We start from the raw sequence: 24,350 nt of genomic DNA, 5'->3' as shown, positions 1-24,350 counted from the left end.
CATCAGGAAGCTCTACAGAGACTCACCCTGACGTCATCCTCTACCACCATCAGGAAGCTCTACAGAGACTCACCCTGACGTCATCCTCTACCACCATCAGGAAGCTCTACAGAGACTCACCCTGACGTCATCCTCTACCACCATCAGGAAGCTCTACAGAGACTCACCCTGACGTCATCCTCTACCACCATCAGGAAGCTCTACAGAGACTCACCCTGACGTCATCCTCTACCACCATCAGGAAGCTCTACAGAGACTCACCCTGACGTCATCCTCTACCACCATCAGGAAGCTCTAGAGACTCACCCTGATGTCATCCTCTGTGATGTATCCGGTCTGAGCCACCCACCACGGCTCTACAGCGATCTCTACTGGCTTGGAGGGCAGCAGGTCTCGCGCCGTTTTCCTACGGAAGAATTTCTGATAGGAGACACGTCCATACATGTTAAATCACTGTTACTATTCCTTAGTCAGTAATTAATAAAAAATGATGACCAAGGTAATAACGACATGCTTAATGAAGTTGAAGACTCTCTTACCTTGGAGGACCTGCACTGGTTCATCAAGTCTATATACTGGTTTCTCCCGATGCCCAGCAGCCTTAGACCTAGAAAACAGACAATAAACACTGGTTCATCAGTCTATATACTGGTTCCTCCCGATGCCAAGCAGTCTTAGACCTAGAAAACAGACAATAATCACTGGTTCATCAGTCTATATACTGGTTCCTCCCGATGCCAAGCAGCCTTAGACCTAGAAAACAGACAATAATCACTGGTTCGTCAGTCTGTATACTGGTTCCTCCTCTACCAAGGCTGAGTCCCAATGCCCTATTCCCTATATAGTACACTACATTAGACCAGAGCCCTATTCCCTATATAGTGCACTGCATTAGACCAGAGCCCTATTCCCTATATAGTATACTACTTTAGACCAGAGCCCTATTCCTTATATAGTACACTACTTTAGAACAGAGCCCTATTCCCTATATAGTGCACTACCTTAGACCAGAGCCCTATTCCCTATATAGTGCACTACCTTAGACCAGAGCCCTATTCCCTATATAGTGCACTACCTTAGACCAGAGCCCTATTCCCTATATAGTGCACTACCTTAGAGCAGAGCCCTATTCCCTATATAGTGCACTACCTTAGACCAGAGCCCTATTCCCTATATAGTGCACTACCTTAGACCAGAGCCCTATTCCCTATATAGTGCACTACATTAGACCAGAGCCCTATTCCCTATATAGTGCACTACATTAGACCAGAGCCCTATTCCCTATATAGTGCACTACATTAGACCAGAGCCCTATTCCCTATATAGTACACTACCTTAGACCAGAGCCCTACTCCCTATTTGGTGCACTCCGTTTGACCAGAGCCCTTTCCATAACGCCCCTCCTAGATCAGTAACATCTTACATTTAAAGTGTTCAAATTGATTTCCTGAAATGTCACCATCATGACTGATTTGAGCTCTGAGTGAGTCAGTGTGTATGCCCTTCCAAGCCCTCCAGACCAATGTTCCCTCTAAGCTGAGCTCAGATCACAGAAGAAATATCAGCCCACGGAGAGAAGCACCAGATTGAACTTCACTCAACATTCTACAGTTTTTCCTGCTAACACGATCAACGTGTCCCTTTACTGTGGCAATTGCGATCGAATCAACGCAATATTAGCCATTTTCAATCCAACATACTGAAACAAAAGAGTTTTTGCTGTAGGCAGAACGCTTCGGAGTAGGATTCTATTGCAGACTTTGCCCATACTTTACAAAGACCTGTGCGGCATAACCAATCAGAGCTGCAGTAGGCCTATATGCAAATAGACCATTGCCATATATGGATCTGTGCCATTGACTTTGAACTGGACTCTGTTTACAGCATGAGCGGTCGTGAGTAGATGCGCTTGTTTTGGTTTTGAGATCAAAGCAAGCGCTGCATATAGCCACCTATATACATTTTGTTCATATCCTTTGCTAGTTAGTTTTAAAAATGTTGCCAAATCAAAAGTTTGGACACCTGCTCATTCAAGTGTTTTCCTTAATTTTTTACTATTTTTTACATTGTAGAATAATAGTGAAGACATCACAACTATGAAATAACACATATGGAATTATGCAGTAACCCCAAAAAATTTAATGAAAACATATTTTATATACTTGAGATTCTCCAAAGTAGCCACCCTTTGCGTTGATGACAGCTTTGCACACTCTTGGCATTCTCTCAACCAGCTTCACCTGGGCTTTTCCAACAGTTTTGAAGGAGTTCCCCATATGCTGAGCACTTGTTGGCTGCTTTTCCTTCACTCTGCGGTCCAACTCATCCCAAACCATCTCAATTGGGTTGAGGTCGGGTGATTGTGGAGGCCAGGTCATCTGATGCAGCACTCCATCACTCTCCTTCTTGGTCAAATAGCTCTTACACAGCCTGGAGGTGTGTTTGGTCATTGTCCTGTTAAAAAACAAATGATAATCCTACTACGAGCAAACCAGATGGGATAGCGTATCGCTGCAGAATACTGTGGTAGCCAGGCTGGTTAAGTCTGCCTTGAATTCTAAATATATCACTGACAGTGTCACCAACAAAGCACCATCACACCACCTCCTCCATGCTTCACGGTGGGAACCACACCACCTCCTCCATGCTTCACGGTGGGAACCACACCTCCTCCTCCATGCTTCACGGTGGGAACCACACCACCTCCTCCATGCTTCACGGTGGGAACCACACCTCCTCCTCCATGCTTCACGGTGGGAACCACACCTCCTCCTCCATGCTTCACGGTGGGAAGCACACCTCCTCCTCCATGCTTCACGGTGGGAAGCACACCTCCTCCTCCATGCTTCACGGTGGGAACCACACCTCCTCCATGCTTCACGGTGGGAACCACACCACCTCCTCCATGCTTCACGGTGGGAACTACACATGTGGACATCATCTGTTTACCTACTCTGCATCTCACAAAGACACGGCGGTTGGAACCAAAAATCTCAAATGTCGACTCATCAGACCAAAAAGGACACATTTCCAACGACCTAATGTCCATTGCTCGTGTTTCTTGGCCCAAGCAAGTCTCTTCTTATTATTGGTGTCCTTTAGTAGTGGTTTCTTAACAGAAATGTGGCCATGAAGGTCTGATTCCTGCAGTCTAATCTGAACAGTTGATTTTGAGATGTGTCTGTTACTTGAACTGTAATTTCTGAGGCTGGTAACTGTAATGAACTTATCCTCTGAAGTCATGGAGCCATCCTGCTTCTGGCCAGTCTGACAGCAGAAAGTCGTGGAGCCATCCTGCTTCTGGCCAGTCTGACAGCAGAAAGTCATGGAGCCATCCTGCTTCTGGCCAGTCTGACAGCAGAAAGACATGGAGCCATCCTGCTTCTGGCCAGTCTGACAGCAGAAAGACATGGAGCCATCCTGCTTCTGGCCAGTCTGACAGCAGAAAGACATGGAGCCATCCTGCTTCTGGCCAGTCTGACAGCAGAAAGTCATGGAGCCATCCTGCTTCTGGCCAGTCTGACAGCAGAAAGACATGGAGCCATCCTGCTTCTGGCCAGTCTGACAGCAGAAAGTCATGGAGCAATCCTGCTTCTGGCCAGTCTGACAGCAGAAAGTCATGTAGCAATCCTGCTTCTGGCCAGTCTGACAGCAGAAAGTCATGGAGCCATCCTGCTTCTGGCCAGTCTGACAGCAGGAAGTAATGGAGCCATCCTGCTTCTGGCCAGTCTGACAGCAGGAAGTAATGGAGCCATCCTACTTCTGGCCAGTCTACCAGCAGAAAGACATGGAGCCATCCTGCTTCTGGCCAGTCTGACAGCAGAAAGACATGGAGCCATCCTGCTTCTGGTCAGTCTGACAGCAGAAAGACATGGAGCAATCCTGCTTCTGGCCAGTCTGACAGCAGAAAGTCATGGAGCCATCCTGCTTCTGGCCAGTCTGACAGCAGAAAGACATGGAGCCATCCTGCTTCTGGCCAGTCTGACAGCAGAAAGACATGGAGCCATCCTGCTTCTGGCCAGTCTGACAGCAGAAAGTCATGGAGCCATCCTGCTTCTGGCCAGTCTGACAGCAGAAAGACATGGAGCCATCCTGCTTCTGGCCAGTCTGACAGCAGGAAGTCATGGAACCATCCTACTTCTGGCCAGTCTGACAGCAGAAAGACATGGAGCCATCCTGCTTCTGGCCAGTCTGACAGCAGAAAGTCATGGAGCCATCCTGCTTCTGGCCAGTCTGACAGCAGGAAGTCATGGAACCATCCTACTTCTGGCCAGTCTGACAGCAGAAAGACATGGAGCCATCCTGCTTCTGGCCAGTCTGACAGCAGAAAGACATGGAGCCATCCTGCTTCTGGCCAGTCTACCAGCAGAAAGTCATGGAGCCATCCTGCTTCTGGCCAGTCTGACAGCAGAAAGTCATGGAGCCATCCTGCTTCTGGCCAGTCTGACAGCAGAAAGACATGGAGCCATCCTACTTCTGGCCAGTCTGACAGCAGAAAGACATGGAGCCATCCTGCTTCTGGCCAGCCTGACAGCAGAAAGACATGGAGCCATCCTGCTTCTGGCCAGTCTGACAGCAGAAAGTCATGGAGCCATCCTGCTTCTGGCCAGCCTGACAGCAGAGTGTCATGCAAATAGGAAGCGCGCTTCAATTACCAGTTGAGAAATAAAAATAGTGGCCCTTTTCAATCGTGGCCATCAAAACTGTTTTTAACACTCGATTGCATTTAGAATTATTACGCAATGATTGGGTTTATAAAAGCGCATTTCACTCCAACAGCAACTAACAAGCGACATGTCTGCGAGCTGTAGCAGCAGCTCTCACAGTGTCTGACTGATTTTCCTCTCAAATTAGGCTCTGTATGTGAATGCTATGTGCATGTGCTAAATAATATGAATAATGAAAATGCACGCTCCAATTTAATTCCACAAAATTATGCAAATTAACCTATAGACCGATAAGCATGACCGGTCAAATGTATTTCCATCAACTGGTAATTCCATCAATTTATAGACAAAAAAATAATTATTTTGTAATTATTTATTTTTTTCTCTCTCCCGGACAATTTTTTTCTCCTGCCAATTTTATTTTTCGTTTTTTCATTATTCTTTTTTGGGGTCAAAAGCCAACTATTATCGGCTACCGGAAATACTGCCCCACACACCACACAGCTCTAAGAGGAAGCAACAGTCCACTTACAGTCAGCAGCAGTGAAGTTGGGCAGCGAGTCGTAACTCTTCTCTACGTTCATGATGTCCTGGAGGTGGAGAGAGAGAGGGAGAAATTAGACCAGGAAAAAGGGAGCAGCAAATGAAACTATTTTCTCTTCATACACCATTCCTTCCTTCCCTGAACCTTCATGATTCACTGTCTGTGTCTCAAATAGCACCCTATTCCCTATATAGTGCACTACTTTAGACCAGGGCCCTATGGAACCCTATTCCCTATATAGTGCACTACTATAGACCAGGGCCCTATGGAACCCTATTCCCTATATAGTGCACTACTATAGACCAGGGCCCTATGGAACCCTATTCCCTATATAGTGCACTACTTTAGACCAGAGCCCTATGGAACCCTATTCCCTATATAGTGCTCTACTTTAGACCAGAGCCCTATGGAACCCTAATCCCTATGTAGTGCACTACTTTAGACCAGAGCCCTATGGAACCCTAATCCCTATGTAGTGCACTACTTTAGACCAGAGCCCTATGGAACCCTATTCCCTATGTAGTGCACTACTTTAGACCAGGGCCCTATGGAACCCTATTCCTTATGTAGTGCACTACTTTAGACCAGGACCCTATGGAACCCTATTCCCTATATAGTCCACTACTTTAGACCAGGGCCCTATGGAACCCTATTCCCTATGTAGTGCACTACTTTTGACCAGGGCCCTATTCCCAATTTAGTGCACTACTTTGGAGCAGGGCCCTATGGCACACTATTCCCTATTTAGTGCAGTAATTAATTTATCATAATAAAAACACATCAAATGGATTATCAGAGTGACACGTCCTTCAGTCATGTCATTTACAGGGCTAGTATGAAGACGTTGCCTCAGTGAAATGCTGCCTCAGAACGTATAGTGAAATGTTGCCTCAGAACGTGCAGTGAAATGTTGCCTCAGAACGTGCAGTGAAATGCTGCCTCAGAACGTGCAGTGAAATGCTGCCTCAGAACGTGCAGTGAAATGCTGCCTCAGAACGTGCAGTGAAATGCTGCCTCAGAACGTGCAGTGAAATGCTGCCTCAGAACGTGCAGTGAAATGCTGCCTCAGAACGTGCAGTGAAATGCTGCCTCAGAACGTGCAGTGAAATGTTGCCTCAGAACGTGCAGTGAAATGCTGCCTCAGAACGTGCAGTGAAATGCTGCCTCAGAACGTGCAGTGAAATGCTGCCTCAGAACGAGCAGTGAAATGCTGCCTCAGAACGAGCAGTGAAATGTTGCCTCAGAACGTGCAGTGAAATGTTGCCTCAGAACGTGCAGTGAAATGTTGCCTCAGAACGTAGAAAATAAAATAGGTTTTAATGTTTTTCACCATTAACGATATCACAATCAGCTAAGCAATAGTTTGGCCACTAGATCCCAGTTGTTCATTATATTTCATCTCTGCATTTTTTTTTCTCATTGAAATCCAATGAAATTCTTCAAGGCAATGAGAAAGAGTGGCAGTATGTAGGATGTACTGGATAACCGTTGAGGTCCACCCCACACTGACTGGGGCAATCTCCCATCGTACTGCGAAGTGTTAGGTTCTAACGTTCAGAGTAAAAACTGGCCGGACACTATGAAAGGTTCAAACCAAGTTTATTCTGCCCAGAGGATCAATACAGCTGCATTAGAGAAAAACCTTTTCACACAAGCACTGATATGTAACCCTTCCTCCTGAGCCTCCTCCTACACATCTGTACCAACGTTGTGTCTTTACTGCGAGGCTGGACACTAAGTGATACGGGCCATGAACTTTAAATGTCTTCCTTAACGTGACCTGACCTCAACCCCCCTCCATCACTAATCCATGGCTCTCTCCCCTTATCAATGCCTGCCCTGACCTCAACCCCCCTCCATCACTAATCCATGGCTCTCTCCCCTTATCAATACCTGACCTCAACCCCCCTCCATCACTAATCCATGGCTCTCTCCCCTTATCAATGCCTGCCCTGACCTCAACCCCCCTCCATCACTAATCCATGGCTCTCTCCTCTTATCAATGCCTGCCCTGACCTCAACCCCCCTCCATCACTAATCCATGGCTCTCACCCCTTATCAATACCTGACCTCAACCCCCCTCCATCACTAATCCATGGCTCTCTCCCCTTATCAATGCCTGCCCTGACCTCAACCCCCCTCCATCACTAATCCATGGCTCTCTCCCCTTATCAATGCCCGCCACGTGATCGCATTCCCATCACTCAGTACATTCCAAGCTCAATTTCCCCCACCACGTACCTTCCTCCTATAGACAGCCGAGGGACTGTTAACACCACAGGTTAAAATGGTTACGGCACCTCTCATTTCTCTATTGAAACGAATCATTAATAAGGATTTAAAGTTCATTAATCCAAACCCATCAGAAGGGAGCCATGGGGATGCAGCATGGTTCTTTAATACTGACGCTATTGGACTGTTGCACAGGACAAAGTCACATGTTAGGGCAACTCAGGGGTTTAGAAGTCGACCACAGTCTTGTTTGAGTCAAGGTAAACGGTGTGAAACTCCAGGAATAACACACAAAGAATAACGGAGCCTTCCCAGCAGAACAGGAACACTACGAGCCAGCAATTAAACAGCTGGGGTCTTTTAACCCTCTAGAGTCTAAGCCGGGGGAAGGGGGGGGGGTTCTACTAATCTAACATATGGAATTGTTTTAAGACGGTCATACCAAGGAACATTTATCTCTTTGATTTTGAATTATAAGACCGGTTAAGGTATCAAAAAATATATTTTAAAATGTCTTTAATGAAACATTGAATTTGACCATACTGCTATTAGCCAATAGAAACACATTGAATAACAGATAGTCCTTACTGCTATTAGCCAATAGAAACACATTGAATAACAGTCCTTACTGCTATTAGCCAATAGAAACACATTGAATAACAGTCCTTACTGCTATTAGCCAATAGAAACACATTGAATAACAGATAGTCCTTACTGCTATTAGCCAATAGAAACACATTGAATAACAGTCCTTACTGCTATTAGCCAATAGAAACACATTGAATAACAGTCCTTACTGCTATTAGCCAATAGAAACACATTGAACAACAGATAGTCCTTACTGCTATTAGCCAATAGAAACACATTGAATAACAGATAGTCATTACTGCTATTAGCCAATAGAAACACATTGAATAACAGATAGTCCTTACTGCTATTAGCCAATAGAAACACATTGAATAACAGATAGTCCTTACTGCTATTAGCCAATAGAAACACATTGAATAACAGACAGTCCTTACTGCTATTAGCCAATAGAAACACATTGAATAACAGATAGTCCTTACTGCTATTAGCCAATAGAAACACATTGAATATTAGATAGTCCTTACTGCTATCAGCCAATAGAAACACATTGAATAACAGTCCTTACTGCTATTAGCCAATAGAAACACATTGAATAACAGTCCTTACTGCTATTAGCCAATAGAAACACATTGAATAACAGATAGTCCTTACTGCTATTAGCCAATAGAAACACATTGAATAACAGTCCTTACTGCTATTAGCCAATAGAAACACATTGAATAACAGACAGTCCTTACTGCTATTAGCCAATAGAAACACATTGAATAACAGATAGTCCTTCCTGCTATTAGCCAATAGAAACACATTGAATAACAGATAGTCCTTCCTGCTATTAGCCAATAGAAACACATTGAATAACAGATAGTCCTTCCTGCTATTAGCCAATAGAAACACATTGAATAACAGACCGTCCTTACTGCTATTAGCCAATAGAAACACATTGAATAACAGATAGTCCTTACTGCTATTAGCCAATAGAAACACATTGAATAACAGATAGTCCTTACTGCTATTAGCCAATAGAAACACATTGCATAACAGATAGTCCTTACTGCTATTAGCCAATAGAAACACATTGAATAACAGTCCTTACTGCTATTATCCAATAGAAACACATTGAATAACAGTCCTTACTGCTATTAGCCAATAGAAACACATTGAATAACAGTCCTTACTGCTATTAGCCAATAGAAACACATTGAATAACAGATTCACGACATGGAACAACAGATATTTAAATCTAAAGGAAGTTTATTCTGTAGTGTCTGGAAAAGTTTGACCCCTTGTTTTAGGCACTAAACTTTCTCCACATACACTTCCATAAATTGGTTAAACTGGTACGGAGGACCTTCAGATGAGTCTTGTGGGGTATGTGGGTATCCAAGATCAAAACAAGAGTCTCATCTTTCCACCGAGAGGCCAAACCGTTCGGACACTCCGTGAGAAGACCGATTTAGCTCTGCCACCTTTACCGCGGAAATTCTAGCAGAAAGGTTAAGGTAGAAAATATGACGTAGAACAGATATGATCCTCTATCCTCAATAACAGGGAGTCATTTTGAGCTCTATAAATTACATTTCTATCTGCACGGCTCTGTACCGTTTTCCCAACGGAATACGACCCCTTGTGGTCAATTGCTTTAACGGCGTAGAAATATTAACATAGAAATACAATGAATAGAATAGGTTTGGAACCTCTATTCCTGGCAATCTGACTGGTGAACTCATGAGTACACTAGCAATCGCTTCCTGGTAATGTAATTAAATCATTTCCATGGTAATGTAGAAAGTTCATTCAAATGATGTTAACTGATGTGGCTCATGTAATGGGATGTATTTTATGTAATGTCAGTTCAGTTGATTCAACAAATCACAGCACAGATTGATGGGTACACTTCCTGCTTTTACTTCCCGCTTTGCTCCTATAGGTCTCTCCATAATGTCATCATTGGCTTGAACGAGGACACCCCCGTTCTACTCATTCTAGTGTAAAGACTGGTATCAGTATAGACTAAATGCACAGTATGTATAGTATGCACAGTATGCACAGTATACACAGTATGCACAGTATACACAGTATGCACAGTATACACAGTATGCACAGTATACACAGTATGCACAGTATGCACAGTATGCACAGTATACACAGTATACACAGTATACACAGTATGCACAGTATGCACAGTATGCACAGTATACACAGTATACACAGTATGCACAGTATACACAATATACACAATATACACAGTATACACAGTATACACAGTATACACAGTATGCACAGTATGCACAGTATACACAGTATGCACAGTATGCACAGTATGCACAGTATGCACAGTATACACAGAAGCGCTTGAATGGATTGATTTGAGACTACGGTTCTGTCTTAAACGGTACCCTATTAAATTATAGTACACTACTACTGACCGGAGCCCTATGGACGTACATGGACCTTATAGACCAGAGCCCTATGGATGTACATGGACCTTATAGACCAGAGCCCTATGGATGTACATGGACCTTATAGACCAGGGCCCTATGGATGTACATGGACCTTATAGACCAGGGCCCTATGGACCTTATAGACCAGAGCCCTATGGACGTACATGGACCTTATAGACCAGAGCCCTATGGACGTACATGGACCTTATAGACCAGGGCCCTATGGACCTTATAGACCAGAGCCCTATGGACGTACGTGGACCTTATAGACCAGAGCCCTATGGACGTACGTGGACCTTATAGACCAGAGCCCTACGGACGTACGTGGACCTTATAGACCAGAGCCCTATGGACGTACGTGGACCTTATAGACCAGAGCCCTATGGACCTTATAGACCAGAGCCCTATGGACCTTATAGACCAGAGCCCTATGGACGTACATGGACCTTATAGACCAGAGCCCTATGGACCTTATAGACCAGAGCCCTATGGACCGTATAGACCAGAGCCCTATGGACCTTATAGACCAGAGCCCTACGGACCGTATAGACCAGGGCCCTATGGACCTTATAGACCAGAGCCCTACGGACCGTATAGACCAGAGCCCCATGGACCTTATAGACCAGAGCCCTATGGACGTACATGGAATAGGGTGTCATTTGGGACGCAGCCTACTACAGTTGATATGTTATATACACTGAGTATACTAAACATTAACAACACCTTCCTAATATTAAGTTGAACCCCCTTTTGCCCTCGGAACAGCCTCAATTCGTCAGGGCATGGACTCTACAGGGAGGCTGGCTCATGTTGACTCCAATGCTTCCCACAGTTGTGTCAAGTTGACTGGGTGTCCTTTGGGTGGTGGAACATTCTTGATACACACAGGAAACTGTTGAGCAGTGTTTAAGTTCTTGACACAAACCGGTGCGCCTGGCACCTATCACCATACCCCATTCAAAGGCACTTCAATCTTTTGTTTTTCCCATTCACCTTCTGAATGGCACAAATACACAATCCATGTCTTAAGGCTTATAAATCCTTCTGTAACCCGTCTCCTCCTCTTCATCTACACTGATTTGAAGTGAATTTAACAAGTGACATCAATAAGGGATCATAGCTTCCACCTGGATTCACCTGGTCAGTCTGTCATGGAAAGAGCAGGTGTTCTTAATGTTTTGTATGTTTTATTACTGTACCTCCATGATGCTGATGTAGTAGGAGAAGGGGTGACTACAGTTGATATATTATATATAGTAATAGTATATATTATTACTGTACCTCCATGATGCTGATGTAGTAGGAGAAGGGGTGACTACAGTTGATATATTATATATAGTAATAGTATATAGTATTACTGTACCTCCATGATGCTGATGTAGTAGGAGAAGGGGTGACTACAGTTGATATATTATATATAGTAATAGTATATATTATTACTGTACCTCCATGATGCTGATGTAGTAGGAGAAGGGGGGACTACAGTTGATATATTATATATAGTAATAGTATATATTATTACTGTACCTCCATGATGCTGATGTAGTAGGAGAAGGGGTGACTACAGTTGATATATTATATATAGTATATAGTATTACTGTACCTCCATGATGCTGATGTAGTAGGAGAAGGGGTGACTACAGTTGATATATTATATATAGTATATAGTATTACTGTACCTCCATGATGCTGATGTAGTAGGAGAAGGGGTGACTACAGTTGATATATTATATATAGTATATATTATTACTGTACCTCCATGATGCTGATGTAGTAGGAGAAGGGGGGACTACAGTTGATATATTATATATAGTAATAGTATATATTATTACTGTACCTCCATGATGCTGATGTAGTAGGAGAAGGGGTGACTACAGTTGATATATTATATATAGTATTACTGTACCTCCATGATGCTGATGTAGTAGGAGAAGGGGGGACTACAGTTGATATATTATATATAGTATATAGTATTACTGTACCTCCATGATGCTGATATAGTAGGAGAAGGGGGGACTACAGTTGATATATTATATATAGTATTACTGTACCTCCATGATGCTGATGTAGTAGGAGAAGGGGGGACTACAGTTGATATATAATATATAGTAATAGTATATATTATTACTGTACCTCCATGATGCTGATATAGTAGGAGAAGGGGTGACTACAGTTGATATATTATATATAGTAATAGTATATATTAATAGTATTACTGTACCTCCATGATACTGATGTAGTAGGAGAAGGGGTGACTACAGTTGATATATTATATATAGTAATAGTATATAGTATTACTGTACCTCCATGATGCTGATGTAGTAGGAGAAGGGGTGACTACAGTTGATATATTATATATAGTAATAGTATATAGTATTACTGTACCTCCATGATGCTGATGTAGTAGGAGAAGGGGGGACTACAGTTGATATATTATATATAGTATTACTGTACCTCCATGATGCTGATGTAGTAGGAGAAGGGGGTGATGCGGAGGCCTTTGACCATGATGTCTGACAGGTGGTAGGGGTAGAGCATCAGGTGATCTCGGCTGTACTTCAGCAGCTCCTCGTAGTACTTCCTCTCATCCTTCCTCACGTGTCTCACTGGACAGACAGGGGGGAGAGGACAGAGCCAGTCAGATCAGACAGGGACTGATAAGGACAGAGACAGATCAGACTGGGACTGATAAGGACAGAGACAGTCAGATCAGACAGGGACTGATAAGGACAGAGACAGTCAGATCAGACTGGGACTGATAAGGACAGAGACAGTCAGATCAGACAGGGACTGATAAGGACAGAGACAGTCAGATCAGACAGGGACTGATAAGGACAGAGCCAGTCAGATCAGACTGGGACTGATAAGGACAGAGACAGTCAGATCAGACAGGGACTGATAAGGACAGAGCCAGTCAGATCAGACTGGGACTGATAAGGACAGAGCCAGTCAGATCAGACAAGGACTGATAAGAACAGAGACAGATCAGACAGGGACTGATAAGGACAGAGACAGTCAGATCAGACAGGGACTGATAAGGACAGAGACAGTCAGATCAGACTGGGACTGATAAGGACAGAGACAGTCAGATCAGACAGGGACTGATAAGAACAGAGACAGTCAGATCAGACTGGGACTGATAAGGACAAAGACAGTCAGATCAGACAGGGACTGATAAGGACAGAGCCAGTCAGATCAGACTGGGACTGATAAGAACAGAGACAGTCAGATCAGACAGGGACTGATAAGGACAGAGACAGATCAGACAGGGACTGATAAGGACAGAGACAGTTAGATCAGACTGGGACTGATAAGGACAGAGACAGTCAGATCAGACTGGGACTGATAAGAACAGAGACAGTCAGATCAGACTGGGACTGATAAGAACAGAGACAGATCAGACAGGGACTGATAAGGACAGAGACAGTTAGATCAGACTGGGATTGATAAGAACAGAGACAGTCAGATCAGACTGGGACTGATAAGAACAGAGACAGTCAGATCAGACAGGGACTGATAAGGACAGAAACAGTTAGGTTAGGACAGACAGATCAGGTTAGGACAGACAGATCAGACAGGAGTATGAAGACAGACACTGTGATCAGATAGGGAAAGCTGGTCCATTAGGCCTACTGACAACTTAAAGAACAATGCCAATAGTAGCTACATTCAGATACATAGGGACCCATAATAATGTGTTGTGAGGACTGAGCAATAAAATGATTGGTTATAACTGGCCTTCAGAAAGTATTCACACATTGACTTTTTCCACAATGGCCATGAAATGTTATGATATTTGAATGAAACCACATGAAAGTTTTTCATATATAATATAATGACAAGTTTACACTATTCCTCAATTCTTTTATTTTATGGCAAGTCCGTTAAGAACATTATTCTTATTTTCAATGGCGGCTTAGGAACAGTGGGTTAATTGCCTTGTTCAGGAGCAGAACGACAGATTTGTACCTTGTCAGCTCGGGGATTCGAACTTGCAACCTTTTATATACTACTCCAACGCTCTAACCACTAGGCTACTTGCCGCCCTATGGCAAGTAATTCTATAGGTCTTCCCTTTCATCTGTTACTGGCGTTAGCTAGTTACTGGCTAGCTAGGTCTTCATCTGTCTGGTGTTAGCTAGTTACTGGCTAGCTAAGTCTTCATCTGTGTCTGGTGTTAGCTAGTTACTGGCTAGCTAGGTCTTCATCTGTGTCTGGTGTTAGCTAGTTACTGGCTAGCTAGGTCTTCATCTGTCTGGTGTTAGCTAGTTACTGGCTAGCTAAGTCTTCATCTGTGTCTGGTGTTAGCTAGTTACTGGCTAGCTAAGTCTTCATCTGTGTCTGGTGTTAGCTAGTTACTGGCTAGCTAGGTCTTCATCTGTCTGGTGTTAGCTAGTTACTGGCTAGCTAGGTCTTCATCTGTGTCTGGTGTTAGCTAGTTACTGGCTAGCTAGGTCTTCATCTGTATCTTGTGTTAGCTAGTTACTGGCTAGCTAGGTCTTCATCTGTGTCTGGTGTTAGCTAGTTACTGGCTAGCTAGGTCTTCATCTGTGTCTGGTGTTAGCTAGTTACTGGCTAGCTAGGTCTTCATCTGTCTGGTGTTAGCTAGTTACTGGCTAGCTAGGTCTTCATCTGTGTCTGGTGTTAGCTAGTTACTGGCTAGCTAGGTCTTTATGTCTGGTATTAGCTAGTTATTGGCTAGCTAGGTCTTTATGTCTGGCGTTAGCTAGTTACTGGCTTGCTAGGTCTTCATCTGTGTCTGGTGTTAGCTAGTTACTGGCTAGCTAGGTCTTTATTTCTGGTGTTAGCTAGTTACTGGCTAGCTAGGACTTTATGTCTGGTGTTAGCTAGCTACTGGCTAGCTAGGTCTTCATCTGTGTCTGGTGTTAGCTAGTTACTGGCTAGCTAGGTCTTTATTTCTGGTGTTAGCTAGTTACTGGCTAGCTAGGACTTTATGTCTGGTGTTAGCTAGTTACTGGCTAGCTAGGTCTTTATTTCTGGTGTTAGCTAGTTACTGGCTAGCTAGGACTTTATGTCTGGTGTTAGCTAGTTACTGGCTAGCTAGGACTTTATGTCTGGTGTTAGCTAGTTACTGGCTAGCTAGGACTTTATGTCTGGTGTTAGCTAGTTACTGGCTAGCTAGGTCTTTATTTCTGGTGTTAGCTAGTTACTGGCTAGCTAGGACTTTATGTCTGGTGTTAGCTAGTTACTGGCTAGCTAGGTCTTCATCTGTGTCTGGTGTTAGCTAGTTACTGGCTAGCTAGGTCTTTATGTCTGGTGTTAGCTAGTTACTGGCTAGCTATGTCTTCATCTGTCTGGTGTTAGCTAGTTACTGGCTAGCTAGGTCTTTATGTCTGGTGTTAGCTAGTTACTGGCTAGCTAGGTCTTCATCTGTCTGGCGTTAGCTAGTTACTGGCTAGCTAGGTCTTTATGTCTGGTGTTAGCTAGTTACTGGCTAGCTAGGTCTTCATCTGTCTGGTGTTAGCTAGTTACTGGCTAGCTAGGTCTTTATGTCTGGCGTTAGCTAGTTACTGGCTAGCTAGGTCTTTATGTCTGGTGTTAGCTAGTTACTGGCTAGCTAGGTCTCCAGCCAGCATGGAGCAGTCAGTCAAAGTGAGCTCATGAATATAAGCTCCCCGCCCACTAAGCCGGTCTTTTCAAACTTCCTGGTAGTTAGTCATCAGAGAAAATGTTACTTTTCTCAAATTATGAGAAATTCTATCCAAAAATTGTATTATGGTTGATATTTTAGTCACTCTAAAATATCACTCTTTTAGTCACGCTATTTTACATGGGAATGAGAATGACTGTTCGGAACCTTAAAAATCTATTTCTATATTTTTATCAATTGCCTACACACAATACCCCATAATGTCAAAGTGGAATTGTGTTTTTATTTTGACAAATTAATAGAAAATAAAAAGCTGAAATGCCTTCAGTCAATAAATATTCATCCCCTTTTTTATGGCAAGCCTCAATAAGTTCAGAAGGGGAAAAATGTGCTTTACAAGTTAAATAATAAGTTGCATGAACTGTGTGCAATAATAGTGTTCAACATGATTTTTTAATGACTACCTTATGGATGTCATAAGGTGAATGCACCAATTTGTAAGTCGCTCTGGATAAGAGCGTCTGCTAAATGACTTAAATGTAATGTAAATGTTATCTCTGTACCCCACACATACAGATAATTGTAAGGTCCCTCAGTCGAGCAGTGAATTTCAAACACAGATTCAACCACAAAGACCAGGGAGGTTTTCCAAGGCCTCGCAAAGAAGGGCTCCTATTGGTAGATGGATTAAAAAATAAATAAAGCAGACATTGAATATCCCTTTGAGCGTGGTGAAGTTATTAATTACACTTTAGATGGTGTATCAATACACCCAGTCACTACAAAGATACAGGTGTCCTTCCTAACTGAGTTGTTGGAGAGGAAGGAAACCGCTCAGGGATTTCACCATGAGGCCAATGGTGACTTTAAAACAGTTACAGAGGTTAATGGCTGTGATAGGAGAAAACTGAGGATGGACCAACAACAGTGTAGTTACTCCACAATACGAACATAAATGACAGAGTGAATAGAAGGAAGCAGCAAGGAAGTAAAGTCATACTGCAAAACATGTGGCTAAGCATTTAACTGTTTGTCCTGAATACAAAGTGTTATGTGTTGTATTAGAATTCCCCCAAACATTACTGATTACCACTCTCCATATTTTCAAGCATAGTGTTGGCTGCATCAAGTTTTGGGTATGATGGTAATCGTTCAGGACTAGGGAGTTTGTGAGGATAAAAAAAAAAGAAACGGAATGGTGCTAAGCACAGGCAAAATCCTAGAGGAAAACCTGGTTCAGTCTGCTTTCCACCAGACACTGGGAGATGAAGGACAGGCAACATCCTAGAGGAAAACCTGGTTCAGTCTGCTTTCCAACAGACACTGGGAGATGAAGGACAGGCAACATCCTAGAGGAAAACCTGGTTCAGTCTGCTTTCCAACAGACACTGGGAGATGAAGCACAGGCAACATCCTAGAGGAAAACCTGGTTCAGTCTGCTTTCCACCAGACACTGGGAGATGAAGGACAGGCAACATCCTAGAGGAAAACCTGGTTCAGTCTGCTTTCCAACAGACACTGGGAGATGAAGCACAGGCAACATCCTAGAGGAAAACCTGGTTCAGTCTGCTTTCCACCAGACACTGGGAGACAAATGTACCTTTCAGCAGGACAATAACCTAAAACACAAAGCCAAATAACACTGGAATGGCTTACCAAAAGAGTAAATGCTCCTGAGTGGCTGAGTTACAGGTTTGACTTAAATCTGCTTGAAAATCTATGGCAAGACGTGAAAATGTTTTTCTAGCAATGATCAACAAGCGTGAAGAATTATAAATTGGCAAATGTTGCACAATCCAGGTGTGGACAGTTCTTAAGAGACTTACCCAGAAAGACTCACAGCTGTACTAGCTGTCAAAGGTGATTGTAACATGTATTTTCTCAGGGGATTGAATACTTATCTAATCAAGATATTACGATGTTTTATTTTTCAGAAATGTTTTACAAATGTCCACTTTGACAGAGTATTTTGTAGTGATGCACCAATATGACATTTTTTGGCCAATTCCGATATCCGATATTTTCCTTGACAAAAAAAGCAGATACCGATATTAAACATTTCAGCTGCCTTTTAAGCATTGTAGTACAGTTGAATAGTTAACACACACACACACACGGTCGCAGCGGTCTAAGGCACTACATCTCAGTGCAAGAGGTGCGTCACTACAGTCCCTGGTTCGAATCCAGGCTGGACTCCTTTGGGAATCCCAAAGGGCAGGGCAAAATTGGCCCAGCGTCGTCTGGGTTTGGTCGGGTTAGGCCGTCAACGTAAATAAGAATTTGTTCTTAACTGACTTGCCTAATTAAATAAAGGTAACACCAGTTATTTTGTTGGCATCTACGTATGTCCCCATTACCAGTAAAACCTAATCAAAACCTATTTCATCCACTTACTTGCTGTGCTGTTTCGTTTGTTCATTTGTTCAGTTGTTTCATTCTCAACCAGGATTTCTATGGAACGCCGTTTGGGTCTTTGCGTGTCAAATACGTTTGTTGACCAATCAGGACCTGAATATGACTGCAATTGTTTACGTAGTTATTACACTAATCACTCATATTTTTATATGTCACAACGATTCATCAATACGTATGCTATGAAGCTGGTAAAGTTGTCTCATGCACCTACAGTGCTGGTCATAAAAAAAAGCTAGCTAGCTCATGGACGGAAACCATGTTCATCCCCAAATGATCTGTTTCAGTAGCTGTCGTTAGCTAGCTAACTATATAGCTAGGTGTCATCATCTACAATAACCCTAATTTATAAGACAGTTCTTATTTAATTAATGGTGGTCGGACCCATCTATGTGAGGCTAGCCACAAAAAGGATTAAGGCTAGGGCTGATTATAAGGTTTTCCTGCTAACCTACAAAGCATTACATGGGCTTGCTCCTACCTATCTTTCTGATTTGGTCCTGCCGTACATACCTACACGCACGCTACGGTCACAAGACGCAGGCCTCCTAATTGTCCCTAGAATTTATAAGCAAACAGCTGTAGGCAGGGCTTTCTCCTATAGATCTCCATTTTTATGGAATGGTCTGCCTACCCATGTGAGACACGCAGACTCAGGCTCAACTTTTTAGTCTTTATTGGAGACTCATCTCTTCAGTAGGTCCTATGATTGAGTGTAGTCTGGCCCAGGAGTGTGAAGGTGAACGGAAAAGCACTGGAGCAACGAACCGCCCTTGCTGTCTCTGCCTGGCCGGTTCCCCTCTCTCCACTGGGATTCTCTGCCTCTAACCCTATTACAGGCGCTGAGTCACTGGCTTACTGGTGCTCTTCCATGCCGTCCCTAGGAGGGGTGCGTCACATGAGTGGGTTGAGTTACTGACGTGATCTTCCTGTCTGGGTTGGCGCCCCCCCCTTGGTTGTGCTGTGGTGGAGACCTTTGTGGGCTATACTCGGCCTTGTCTCAGGATGGTAAGTTGGTGGTTGAAGATATCCCTCTAGTGGTGTGGGAGCTGTGCTTTGGCAAAGTGGGTGGGGTTATATCCTGCCTGTTTGGCCCTGTCCGGGGGTATCATCGGATGGGGCCAGAGTGTCTCCTGACCCCTCCTGTCTCAGCCTCCAGTATTTATGCTGCAGTAGTTTATGTGTCGGGGGGCTAGGGTCAGTTGGTTATATCTGGAGTACTTCTCCTGTCTTATCCAGTGTCCTGTGTGAATTCCAGATGAAGCTCGCTGGCTGCTTATAACGTTAGCTTTGGGCAACAGCGTTAAGTAGCTGACTAGCTATTTATTTTCATGAACTGAAGTTAAATTTCAATAGGCGAACAACAATTCTTACAAGGATTCCTAAATCATTGCTATGAATAATGAAAATGGCTGCAGTTTCTACTGGTCATTGTTTTCAGGCTGGTTGTATTGGTGCTAGCTAGGTACCAAGCTAAAGCTAGCTACCCCAGAAGTTGCGGTCAAACAAATTATGCTTTATTACCATTGCGGGATTGTAAACATCGTTTGTGGCCGGTGTTTGCAGACTTTTTTGTACAGCTTTGACAGTGCTACTGTATCTTCTTTGACACGCAAAGACCCAAACGGCAGTGACGCTATTACCGCGTACTCCGGTAGGGCAACATCTGAAAAATAGCGCACTTGGTAGTGTTAACCGGTGCTCGACCAGTCGGCGAAAGCCAACATCACCCACAGAGAACGGTTGATTGTCATGGGGAATTAATGAATTTAGGAATGCTGTGTTTAAGAATGCTATGTTACACGTATAGCGCAAAATCTTACGTGTATGCATGTCAGCTTTGACATCGGTTTTGCACATCGCCGTTAAACTAGACATCGGCAGATACCGATGTTGGCATTTTTAGCTAATATCGTCCGATTCTGATATGTTCACCGTTATATCGTGCATCCCTAGTATTTTGTGTAGATCGTTTACAAAAAAATGAAAATGAAATCCATTTTAATCCCACTTTGTAACACAACAAAATCTGGAAAAAGTCAAGGGGTGTGAACACTTTCTGTGCTTGCCCTGGAATGAGGGTTGGATATTGTAGTCTACAACATAGTTATTCTGGCAAGCCTGAGACTTCCATGCATTCCACTCCTTCCACGCCGACTCCTCCCACGCCGACTCCTCCCACGCCGACTCCTCCCACGCCGACCCCTCCCACAGTGACTCCTCCCACAGTGACTCCTCCCACAGTGACTCCTCCCACACTGACTCCTCCCACACTGACTCCTCCCACACTGACTCCTCCCACACTGACTCCTCCCACACTGACTCCTCCCACACTGACTCCTCCCACACTGACTCCTCCCACACTGACTCCTCCCACACTGACTCTTCCCACACTGACTCTTCCCACGGTGACTCTTCCCACGGTGACTCTTCCCACAGTGACTCTTCCCACAGTGACTCTTCCCACAGTGACTCTTCCCACAGTGACTCTTCCCACAGTGACTCCTCCCACAGTGACTCCTCCCACGGTGACTCCTCCCACAGTGACTCCTCCCACAGTGACTCCTCCCACAGTGACTCCTCCCACAGTGACTCCTCCCACAGTGACTCCTCCCACAGTGACTCCTCCCACAGTGACTCCTCCCACAGTGACTCCTCCCACAGTGACTCCTCCCACAGTGACTCCTCCCACAGTGACTCCTCCCACACTGAGTCCTCCCACACTGAGTCCTCCCACACTGAGTCCTCCCACACTGAGTCCTCCCACACTGACTCCTCCCACACTGACTCCTCCCACACTGAGTCCTCCCACAGTGACTCTTCCCATGGTGACTCCTCCCATGGTGACTCACCCAGGTTATTGCGGAACCTTAGCTGGTTGCGGATACTATACAACTGCACATGTTTCTCATATTCCCGCTGCGAGTTCCCAACACTCTGTAAATGAAAACAGGACATTTAGATGCATTAATATACAAATTAAATATTATTTTATCTGTCACATGCCCCGAATACAACACGTGTAGACCATACCGTGAAATGCTTACTTAGGAGCCCATAACCAACAATGCAGTTAAAAAGACAATTAACAAATAGATAAAAAGATAATAGTAACACAAAATAACAATAACGAGGCTGTATACAAGCTATATACAGGCTATATACAAGCTATATACAGGCTGTATACAAGCTATATACAGGCTATATACAAGCTATATACAAGCTATATACAGGCTGTATACAAGCTATATACAGGCTATATACAGGCTATATGCAGGCTATATACAACCTATATACAGGCTGTATACAAGCTATATACAGGCTATATACATGCTATATACAAGCTATATACATGCTATATACAAGCTACATACAGGCTACATACAGGTTATATACAGGCTATATACAGGCTGTATACAAGCTATATACAGGCTATATACAGGCTATATACAAGCTATATACAGGCTATATACAGGTTATATACAGGCTGTATACAAGCTATATACAAGCTATATACAGGCTGTATACAGGCTATATACATGCTATATACAAGCTACATACAGGCTATATACAAGCTATATACAGGCTGTATACAGGTTATATACAGGCTATATACATGCTATATACAAGCTATATACAGGCTGTATACAGGCTATATACATGCTATATACAAGCTACATACAGGCTATATACAAGCTATATACAGGCTACATACAGGCTATATACAGGCTGTATACAAGCTACATACAGGCTATATACAGGCTATATACAGGTTATATACAGGTTATATACAGGCTACATACAGGCTACATACAGGCTATATACAGGCTGTATACAAGCTACATACAGGCTATATACAGGCTATATACAGGTTATATACAGGTTATATACAGGCTATATACAAGCTATATACAGGCTATATACAGGCTGTATACAAGCTACATACAGGCTATATACATGCTATATACAGGCTATATACAGGCTATATACAGGCTATATACAAGCTATATACAAGCTATATACAAGGAGTACCGGTACCGAGTCAGTGTTTTGGGGTACGAGGTCATTGATTGATTGAGGTCATTTGCATATGTAGGTTTATTTAGGTGATTGATTGAAATACTGTGTACATGTAGGTAGGGGGTGAAAAGCAGAACGTCCAGGTAGCCATTTAATTAACTGTTCATCAGTCTTATGACTTTGGGGTAGAAACTGTTCAGGAGCCTTTTGGTCCCAGACTTGGATAGCTCCAGTACCACTTGCTGTGCGGTAGCAGAGAGAACAGACTGACTTGGTTGGCTGGAGTCTGATCATTTTTAGGACCTTCCTATGACACTGCCTGGTATAGAGGTTCTGGATGGCAGGGAGCTCTACCCAGTACATCAGTGATGTACTGGACCATAAGCACTACCCTCTGTACAGTAACATACACAGTAACTCTAAGTATTAACGCCTACAGAAAGGTCATGTAGAGGTGATTGAATACTGCATTATAGAGCTTGCATAATAAACACAATGCATTCGTTCTCATTCATACCGCTGCTCTAAAAAAAAACGATGTCTCTGACATCTTGGCATAGTAGCTCAACGCTTATGATGAGGTGGGATTTGTTAACGATATGTAATAGTTATGAATAGATCATTCCGGTATTATAACAATTTCTTTGCTGATCAAAAACATTTCGAGTAACCCTAGTTGCTTGACATGGTAGATAATAGATAACACAATGCAGCTCATTTTCATTCGGCCGCTAGCTGATAGCTGTTCAGCTATAATCATGACATTACACCACCTGTCAAAATCATGTGATTAAGAATTAGCTGCTACACCAAGCTAGGCAGCCAGCTAGTTAGGTAACAAAGCGGTGCTCTGATGATGCTTTCAGGTGAATGACAAAAATCACTGTCGTTGCAGTTGCTAATGAACGCACGGGAGAAAAGTTAACTGACAAGATTTAAACTGGCTAGCTGTGGGATAGCTTTTTAGCTAGCTAGATCAGGGGTTCCCAAACGTTTAGTTTTTTTTGCCCTAACACTACACAGCTGATACAAATAACCAAAGCTTGATGATGAGTTGGTTATTTGAATCAGCTGTGTCGTGCTAGGGGAAAAAACACAACGTATGGGAAACGCTGAGCTAGATCACATACCTGTTTGACATTTGCTGGTAGCTTGTTCCACGGATAATTCTGCCTAATGTGAAATTCGACGTCTGTGTTCATTGCTAGCTAGTTTGAATCGGGATCCAAGATGTCCAAGATGACTATACCCGCATCAACATTAAAAAAAAAATGATACAGTAATTTAATAATCCGAATGTTTCCGATCTGAAGATAGCAAATTTGTCCTTTTCAATAAATGTCCACTTCCTTGTTGTATTTTGAACAATCGTTCGTCACTTCCGTCCGAGGCGTAACCAACTGAAACATGGCGGTTGATGTGAACACTGACGGAATGATTATTTGCTCAAACTCACTACGTTTTCTTGTTAAAAGGAAGCTAATCACACGGTTGGCTCCATTCCAGCAATGTGTACTCGACCTTGTAAAATACATGTCCTGTATTATTTTTTACATAGAGCATAGTGGTCATATAAACTGTCTAGCTAGTGGCTACAACTGTCAAACTATCACACCTGTCCACATGAAACTGGGTCTAATTGAGAAATGTTTTATTTTTATAAAAACATATTAGATATAAATAAATAATAACCAGTGGCGATTTTAGCAATTACATCTTGGGGGGCAAACTCAAAAAAAAATGTTTTAGATGCATGCCAGCAAAGCCCCTACACAACACAACACGAAACAATATATTAATTGCACTTTAACGGTGTCAAACGGTGCCCACAAACT

At 43.3% G+C, this 24,350-nt stretch overlaps 1 protein-coding gene across 3 annotated transcripts in view; it reads right to left on the bottom strand.

Moving 5' to 3' along the window:
• Positions 1-23,906, bottom strand: part of fam91a1 (family with sequence similarity 91 member A1) — a 96,352-nt gene extending 72,446 nt beyond the window's left edge. The window contains exons 1-6 of one of the 3 annotated variants that reach the window (XM_055893212.1): positions 23,646-23,906; positions 21,348-21,432; positions 12,927-13,078; positions 5,200-5,257; positions 540-607; positions 307-420 (exon numbers count right to left, since the gene is read on the bottom strand). In XM_055893212.1, the coding sequence (XP_055749187.1) occupies positions 307-420; positions 540-607; positions 5,200-5,257; positions 12,927-13,078; positions 21,348-21,432; positions 23,646-23,717 (549 nt within the window). In that variant the 5' untranslated portion in view covers positions 23,718-23,906. Of the gene's footprint in view, positions 1-306; positions 421-539; positions 608-5,199; positions 5,258-11,671; positions 11,697-12,926; positions 13,079-21,347; positions 21,433-23,645 lie in introns of those variants that run through there. The other 2 variants (XM_055893210.1, XM_055893211.1) reach the window with 2 other exon arrangements.
• Positions 23,907-24,350: the final 444 nt, after the last annotated feature.

Source organism: Salvelinus fontinalis, chromosome 32 (assembly GCF_029448725.1).
Source record: "Salvelinus fontinalis isolate EN_2023a chromosome 32, ASM2944872v1, whole genome shotgun sequence".
Classification (NCBI taxonomy): domain Eukaryota; kingdom Metazoa; phylum Chordata; class Actinopteri; order Salmoniformes; family Salmonidae; genus Salvelinus; species Salvelinus fontinalis.
Note: the sequence above shows the minus strand (reverse complement) of the source record. Positions and strands in the feature narration are given on the sequence as shown.